Consider the following 9,135-nt stretch of genomic DNA (forward strand, 5'->3'; position numbering starts at 1 on the left):
CCACTAAGGGTACAGTAAATACTCCGTGTCAGTGCAGCACAAGGCGCCCACTAAGGGTACAGTAAATAGTCCACAGGTTACGGGAGGGATTTAATTCGATTTTTTTCTTTCCAAGGAGGAAACTTAAGAAATTTATACTTCAACCTATTCATCAATGTCAACTCCATAGAGTTGCCGAAGCGCAAGGAAGTTGTTTGCCACGGCCACGACGATGATGAGTATTCTTTTTGCAGAGCTCTGAAAGGAGGTACGCATCTGGCTTGTACTGTTTGCAAGACTAGACCAAAGTTCCTTCTGAGGCTGTTAGGACAAGGGAACCCTGAAATCAGGAAGCTTCCTTACTGATAATAATGCTTGGGTTCTCTCCAAAGTTTCGTTCTTTGAAGCATAAATATTTTAGAGTTGTGTGTCCACATGGTGCATCATGGAAGCATTTGAAGGAACGTTACATTTTCACTTTTTCAGATGAAGATTTCACATTTACTCTTGGCTACAGATGTCTTTTTCTAAATATCAAATGTCTGGCCATCAGTGTGCACTTATCTGAATTTACTCTGCACTTGTGTTGGTTTCTTTAATAATTTCTTCTTTTTCTTTGAATCCTGGAATTGTTACTACTACCATCATTATTTGCTTTTTGGGGTAAAGGCGTCACTTTAGCCCTGGATGGTATCGAATTCCTTATGCAGTCAAGGTTGGCTTTGAACTTCCCAATCTTCAGGCCTCCCTCTCCTTTTTTCTTGTTCATATTTTTCAGATAGGGTCTTTCAATGTGGCCCAGGCTGTCCTGGAGCTCGCTATGTAGACCAGACTGCCCCAGACTCAACATGCTTCCAACGTGCTGGGATTAAAGACGTGCCCCACTGTATCTGGATGTATTTTTTTGTGGGAGAGCCTACCATGGAGATTGGGTGCTTGCCTAGATGCATGCCTGTATACTGCATGTCTGCCTAGATGCATGCCTGTATACTGCATGTCTGCCTAGATGCATGCCTGTATACTGCATGTCTGCACATGTGTGTTTGTCTGGTACCTGAGTAGGCTACAGAAAGGTGTTGCATCCCTTGAAGCTGGAGTTGCAGATGCTTGTGAATCCGTGTGTGGGTGCTGGGAATTGAACTTGGGTCCTCTGAAAGAGCAGCCAGTGCCCTTAACTGTTGAGTTGTCTCTCCAGCTCCTTGTAAATTTCTCTAGCACAACTATTTTACAATGATTCCACACACTCTCTGTGATTGTATTGACATTCTATTAGAGTTTTCTGTTTCATTTTCTTGATATCTAAGATGTGCTAGAATCAACATAGCCTGCCTCATTATTCTTTCTCCATTCTTTCCAAAATATATCTGTTGAACATAATCTGAGCAGGCCATGATTTTGGCCCTGGGGATGTGAAGTTGAGTAGTCATGGATCCTTCTTTAAAAACTCACTGTGTCCTAGAAAAGACAGTTTGCAGAGGAAGGCCACAAATAGGGACATGCTGTTAGTTTTATCTATGTAGTTGTCTAATGCTGGTGACAGGAAGACACATATAAATCTTCAGAGGATTTTAGTAGCGTGTTCAATCTGAGACTATCAGAGGGTGAGGAGGAACATTTTGTGGAAAGGAAAGAACAGATGGAAGTCTATCCAGCCACACTTGGAGAGTGGTTTCTGTCCTTTTCTCTTTGTTCTGGAGTACAGTATGCTTGTGAGGAATTACTGCAGGTGAGCTGACAAAAGAGGGCGGGGTGAGGATGCAAGTCATGCCCGGAATATTGGTCTGTATCCTATGGTAAGTAGGAAGTGATGACCCACTAAGATTTCCATTTTTGTAAATAAATAGTGTCCTTATGTCAGAAGGTGACTGTGGCAGATAGCTTGCTTCAAAGGAAGGACACCCAGGAGGTTATGAGAGACCATTAGGGATTCAAACATAGCAACCCTGGGCTCAGAGATGAGATGGTGGAAGATCATACAGGGAGGAATTAAAGGAAAGGCGGGGCATCCTAAGATGTTCACTGTGGCAGTCAAAGATTAGGTAACACCAAGAACCACTTATGGGCTGGTGATTTGACATCTCAAAGTGTATTATCTGAAGTGATGTGTATCGAAGAAGGGACAGGTTTAAAAGAGAAAGATAACAAGCTTTGGTTTGGGCGTGTTGAGCTCAAGATAATTTTGGAACATTCAAATAAACATGTCCATCTGGCATCTGAGCATGTGGGCCCAGAGCTTAGGACAGATTTAAAAAGCACTAATGTGGGGGCTAGGGAGATGGCTCAGTGGATAAGAGCATTGACTGCTTTCCCAGAGGGCCTGGCTTCAATCTCAGCATCCACATGGAAGCTCACACCTGTCTGTAACTCTAGTTCCAGAGGTATGGGACCCTTACACAGACAAACATGCAGGCAAAACACCAATGCACATAAAGCAAATCCCGAATAACAAACAAACCAAAACAAATACCAAACACTGAAGGGATCCTAGAAGCCAGAGATTAAAATTTTCAAGTTCCATGTGTCTATTTTTAAAAGTAACTCTCCATTTTGTTGTTACATCTTTAGGATATGATATTTAGAAAATATGGTAAGTAAAAATAAAGTAAAAATTACAATCTTACCACTTTTTACACCTTCTCCCCTTGTTCTTTTAAAAAACCACATTTATGTATAAATAAATGTCTATTTTAAGGCATCTGAAACTCAATGAGTCTTTTTTTTTCTTTTTCTTTTTTTAGACTAGTCAAGTGCAGTAGTGAGAAGGGGGGGAAGTATAGAACAGGAGTTCAATCTATAACTGACTGTGAACAATCAATGGAGATAACTCACCACCTTTGGACCAGCCTCAATGAGTCTTCTAGCCTTGTCACTGTAATTTTGGGTGTAAGGATGCTATAGCTAAGTGCCACTAATTGGTAACTTAGAATAATACAGATTTAGAGGGCAGAAGTCTGCTGTCAGGTGCCAGCAGGGTCATGTTCCCTCGGAGGGTTCCAGGAGAGGATCTATTTCTGCTCACTCTCCAAGTTTTTGGAAGCCTTAGGCGCTTCTAAATTATGTGCTGACCATTGTTTCCTTTTTCCATGGTACAAAGTGGGCTTTCAGTTAATATTCTTTGAGTGTTATTACGATTCTCCTTTTTTTGTTTTTCGAGACAGGGTTTCTCTGTTGTCCTGGCTGTCCTGGAACTCACTCTGTAGACCAGGCTGGCCTCGACTCAGAAATCCGCCTGCCTCTGCCTCCCAAGTTCTGGGATTAAAGTTGTGCACCACCACTGCCTAGCTACAATTCTCTTTTTAATTTTTCTTTTAAAAATCTCTTCTTCTAGCTGGGCGGTGGTGGCACATGCCTTTAATCCCAGCACTTGGGAGGCAGAGGCAGGTGGATTTCTGAGTTTGAGGCCAGCCTAATCTACAGAGTGAGTTCCAGGACAGCCAGGGCTATACAGAGAAACCCTGTCTCGAAAAAACCAAAAAAAAAATTTCTTCTTAAACTTTATTTAAATTAAAAATTTTAATTACATTAATTTTAAATTGAAAGCACTGAGGACCCAGGTTCCCCACCCACCCATCTGAACCAGGAATCAGATGTTATCTTGTAGACTCCACTGGCACCAGGCATGCACAAGTACACATTTATTTTATTTTATTTTTTAATTTATTTTATGTGTATGAGTACATTGTAGCTGTACAGATGGCCATGAACTATCATGTGTGTGGCTGCTGGGAATTGAACTCAGGACCTCTGCAGGTCTTCCAGCCCTGCTCACTCTGGTGTAATTCACTGTAGCTGTCTTCAGATGCACCAGAAGAGGGCATCAGATCTCATTACAGGTGGCTGTGAGTCGAACTCACATGTGGTTGCTGCGATCCGAACTCAGGACTTTCTGAAGGGCAGTCAGTGCTCTTACCCACTGAGCCATCTTGACAGCCCATAAGTACACATTTATATACATATAGGCAAAACACTCATGCACATAGAAATTAAATAAGTAAATCATAAAAAATTTAAATTATATTGGTCTTTAGTGAAAGATCTAAGAATGTAACCCAAAATGTATTATATTTTATTTATTATCAAAATATAAGTTTACTAAAGCTCGAGACATTTCAGTTAGTTATGGTCTTCATGCCTAATGTACTGAGACAGGAAGGTTGAGAATTTGAGGCTAGCTTGGGCTATACAGGAAGATCCTGCCTCAAAACAAAACTAAGAAAGACATTAAGTTGTCAAGATGATCCATTAGGTAAAAATGCTTGCCACCTTGCACAGCCTAATGGCTTGAGTTCCATTTCTGGAACCTACATGTTAGAGGGAGAGAGGTAACTACCATAGGTTGTCTTATTTCATGGCATGTTGTGCACATGTGCACACACAATTTTGTGTGTCACTATTTCCTTTGTTTGACATTTAAACATATATACCTTTCTGACCTTACCTCTACCCTGAGTTCACTATTTTGTTGTCTGGTCTTTCTTGTTTATCTGCATTGATGCTGGGTGACTTGTGCAGGGCCAGCCTCATGACTGCTTATTGAAATAGAGGCTGAATTCTTAGGCTTCTTGGTAGTGTGATTGGAAAGAGTATAAGTCTGTATTTGAACTTTCTCTTGGGGTATATAGTTCAGATGGGATTGTGCCAGGCATGAGGCCTCAGGGTCAATCCTCAATGTTACTGAAAAGAGAAATGAAGCTGGGCAGTGGTGGTACATTCCTTTAATCCCACCACTTGGGAGGCAGAGGCAGGCGGATTTCTAAGTTTGAGGCAAGCCTGGTCTACAGAGTTCCAGGACAGCCAAGGCTACACAGAGAAACCCTGTCTCGGAAAACAAAAACAAAAACAAGAGAGAGAAAGAGAGAGAGAGAGAGAGAGACAGAGAGAGAGAGAGAGAGACAGAGAGAGAGAGAGAGACAGAGAGAGAGAGAGACAGAGACAGAGAGACAGAGAGACAGAGACAGAGAGACAGAGAGAGAGACAGAGAGAGAGAAAGGGAGAGAAAGAGAGAGGAAACAAAGCAGAGACAGAAACATTTTTTCCTGCTGCTAGGGAAATTCTTGTTATATCCAGCTATAGGGGCAGCAATATCTCTAAAAGTTAGGCATGCACATGTATAATATAGTTTGATGCATATTTTCCTTAACTCACTGAGACAGGTATTAAAAACTCAGAAGCCCTAGGAGATAAGACATGGACTGGTATAGGGAGAGGTGCTGGCATATTTGAGTGTCAGGGTCGGGCACCAAGGATAGTATAGGAGGCTAGAGATAGAGTATGGGGGTCATTTCTCTATAGTTTTCCTCAGAAATGCTTCTGATATTAGGAAGGACATTTCAAAAAACTAGTTCTCATATTTTAAAAAAATCACCTAAAATCACTAATAATGTTTGTGTTTCATTTTCAGAGACTGTGAATACATCAGTACCATTCTCTTTTGAGGGAATACGATTTCCTAAGGTATTATTCAAGAAATATTTTGTGCTTTCTTAACCTTTTGCATGTTGTAACATGTTGCATGTAACCTGTTGTAACAGAAACATGGGTTTCTGTAAATAGGCACCATGACCATGGAAACACTTATAAAGGAAGATTTTCACTGGGGCTGGCTTACAGGTTCAGAGGTTCAGTCCATAACCATCATGGCTGGCAGAAGGGCAGCACACAGGCAGATGTGGTACTGGAGAAGGAGCCAGGAGTTCTACATCTGGATTGGAGGAGCAGGGAGAGAATGACACTGGGCCTGGCTTGAGCATCTGAAACCTCAAAGCCTGCCTCCATACTGACACACTTTTCTCCAGCAAAGCCACTCCTTCTAATATTGCTAGTCCCTGGTGACCAGGCATTCAAATCTATGAGTCTATGGGGGCCATTCTTATTCAAACCACCACATGTGTCAAGATTGAAAACAAGCAATTTATCATTTTAAAGAATACTGATTCAATTGATATTGGGCAAGTTCAAGGTAGTGTGGCCACTGTCAAGAATAGTTATTTAAGGCCCAGGCAGTGGTGGTTGCACCTTTAATCCCAACATCCCAGCACTTGGTGGATTTCTGAGTTTGAGGCCAGTCTGGTCTACCGAGTGAGTTCCAAGACAGCCAGGGTTTCACAGAGAAACGCACCCCCCCCAAAGAATAGTTATTTAAATTAAGATGGTCAAGAGTTTTAGTTATAGGTATTTTGTTATTTTTTTCTGTTGTAGAGCATGGGAAAATCATATATATGATAGCTCTTTTTCTTTTCATTGTTTTCCTTTAACATACATACCTAATGTAATAAGAATGCTTATTACTGACTGATGGTCTTCATATGAATGTATTAGCCAAGGACCATGGATAAGTCAACCTCATTAGTTAATAGTTAATACTTGAATAGTTAACATGCTATTTGTGTGTTATGCTAATATGTTGCATAATTGTTTAGAATAAAAAAATCACATAGATTTGAGGATTAGAGAGATGGCCTAGTGGTTAAGAGAACTTATTGCTTTCTAAGGGGACCTGAGTTCATTTTCCAGCTCCCACATTAATGCCTCAGAACTGTAACTACAGATCCAGGGTCACAGGATACACATGGATACAGATCTGGGTCACTGAATACACATGGGACATATATATACATACAGGCAAAATAGTCACATGCGTCAAATAAGAATAAACAAATCTTTTTTTAAAAGCACATAAATTAAAAAAAATTTAAAAAAAATTAAAAGCACATAAATTATAAGCTTATTTTTGTTTTATTTTTTTATTTTTTAAAGATTTATTTATTATTTATTTATTGTAACTACACTGTAGCTGTCTTCAGATGCACCAGAAGAGGGCATCAGATCTCATTATGGGTGGTTGTGAGCCACCATGTGGTTGCTGGGATTTGAATTCATGACCTTTAGAAGGGCAATCAGTGCTCTTACCCGCTGAGCCATCTCAACAGCTGCCGCTTATTTTTGTTTAAAATGTGTTTTCTCGGTCACTTTGCTTAGGCATTATCTTAGGGTTTTACTGCTGTGAACAGAGACCATGACCAAGGCAGCTCTTATAAGAACAACATTTAATTGGGGCTGGCTTACAGGTTCAGAGGTTTAGTCCATTATCATCAAGAGAGCATGGCATCTTCCAGGCAGACATGGTGCAGGCCAAGCTGAGAGTTCTACATCTTCATCTGAAGGCTGCTAGTGGAAGACTGACTTCCAGGTAGCTAGGATGAGGGTCTTAAGCCCGTGCCCACAGTGACACACCCACTCCAACAAGGCCATACCTTCTTTTTGTTGTTGTTGGTTTTTTCCCTTTTTTAATTAGATATTTTCTTTATTTACATGTCATACGATATCTCCTTTCCCAGTTTCCCCTCAAAAAAACAAAAAACAAAAAACAACAACAAGAACAAACCCCTGTTCCCTCCCAAGGTCATACCTTCTGATAGTGCCATTCCCTGCCTAGCATATACAAACCATTACAGGCATTTATGCCTTTATAAAAAATAACTACAGCCTCAAAGAGTACATTTTTTTTTCAAGGCAGAGTCTTAATATGTTTGAGGGTAGCCTTAAATTTACAATAATCCTCCTGACCACAGAGAAATGTGGTCTTAAAAAATACATTAAATGGGCAGTGGTGGCACATGCCTTTAATCCTAGCACTTGGGAGGCAGAGGCAGGCGGATTTCTGAGTTCGAGGCCAGCCTGGTCTACAGAGTGAGTTCCAGGACAGCCAGGACTACACAGAGAAAAGCTGTCTCGAAAAAACAAAAACAAAGCAAAACAAAACAAAAATTTTAAAAACTTAATTTTCTTCATTTAAATGTATGAGTGTGTGTGTGTTTGTAAAGTGTACTATGTGTGTGTGTGTGTGTGTGTGTGTGTGTGTGTGTGTGTGTGCGCGCGCGCAGATGCACAGAAGAGATTTTCTGGTTATCTTGCTCTATTACTCTCAGCCTTATTCCATTGAGACAGGTTTTTCTTCCTTCCTTCCTTCCTTCCTTCCTTCCTTCCTCCATCCCTTCCCCCCCCCCCCTTGTACAGCCCTGAAACTAGATCTGTAGAGCACACTGATCTTGAACTCACAGAGATCTACCTGGCTCACCCCTATGGCCAGGCCAAGGACTGGGTTTCTTGTTTTTTTGCACATTGCCATGCTAGCTAGGGTCGATGGCTACTTATGTAGACTCTGGGGATGTGTGCAGAGAGCATCCTCTCAAACATCTCCCTTGGACCCTTGTCCAAGATTTTTAAATAGATTATAAATATCCTTGTTTTCTTTTCTTTTTTTGGTTTTGGTTTTGTTTTTTTCGAGACAAGGTTTCTCTGTGTAGCCCTGGCTGTCCTGGAACTCACTCTGTAGACCAGGCTGGCCTCGAACTCAGAAATCTGCCTGCCTCTGCCTCCGAAGTTTTGGGATTAAAGGCGTGCGCCACCACTGCCTGGCAATATCCTTGTTTTCTAATTGGAAAAAATGGATTCTCTGCTCACTGAATTAAAAGGCAAGTATGATGTCTGTGCATAAAGATGCTTACATCCAAGATGAAGTGAGTTCTATGGCTGGGATTCACAGGGCAGGAGGAAAGACTTGACTCCCATAAACTGTCCTCTGACCTCTACCTGAATGATGAGGCATGCTTAGGCACACACACACACACACACACAGAGACACACACACACATAGACAGGAAGATTTCATCTTACTGGAAAACTAAGAAAGCAGGTGCTCTTACCACAAGGAAATCACCAATTCAATTCCAATGGTATCTACTAATAAGAAAAAAGTCCTTGCCAGGCTCATGTCTTCCATCTCTACACTCAGGAGGTTGAGGCAGATGGATCTCTGAGTTCAAAGCCAGCTTGGCCTACATAGTGAGTTCTAGGCCAGCCAAGGCTACATAAAGAAACCCTGTCTCAAAACAAAACAAAAAGAAAAGAACAGTATTCTTACATAGACCTTTGACATAGTGACACCTAGCATTTAGTGTTTCTTGTCTTTATTATTCCTCACTTTAGGGCCATCACAGATGTGTTGTAGAAGCCATTGCTGGGGATACCGAAGAAAAGCTCTTCTGTTTGAATTTCACCATCATTCACCACCGTAATGTCAATTAGAATATGTTGAGTGTGTGTGTGTGTGTATATATATATATATATATATATATATATATATATATATATATA

At 40.9% G+C, this 9,135-nt stretch overlaps 1 protein-coding gene across 7 annotated transcripts in view; it reads left to right on the forward strand.

Annotated features, from left to right (window-relative positions):
* Ly96 (lymphocyte antigen 96) overlaps positions 1–9,135 on the forward strand; it is a 36,555-nt gene that overhangs the window by 13,636 nt on the left and 13,784 nt on the right. For 2 of the 7 annotated variants that reach the window (XM_031366951.1, XM_031366949.1), the window contains exons 3-5: positions 116–247; positions 5,381–5,433; positions 8,968–9,052. In XM_031366951.1, coding sequence (XP_031222811.1) covers positions 116–247; positions 5,381–5,433; positions 8,968–9,052 — 270 coding nt within the window. Of the gene's footprint in view, positions 1–115; positions 248–5,380; positions 5,434–8,967; positions 9,067–9,135 lie in introns of those variants that run through there. The other 5 variants (XM_031366952.1, XM_031366955.1, XM_031366950.1 and 2 more) reach the window with 4 other exon arrangements.

This window comes from Mastomys coucha, unplaced genomic scaffold, assembly GCF_008632895.1.
Source record: "Mastomys coucha isolate ucsf_1 unplaced genomic scaffold, UCSF_Mcou_1 pScaffold14, whole genome shotgun sequence".
NCBI classification, from domain to species: Eukaryota; Metazoa; Chordata; class Mammalia; order Rodentia; family Muridae; genus Mastomys; species Mastomys coucha.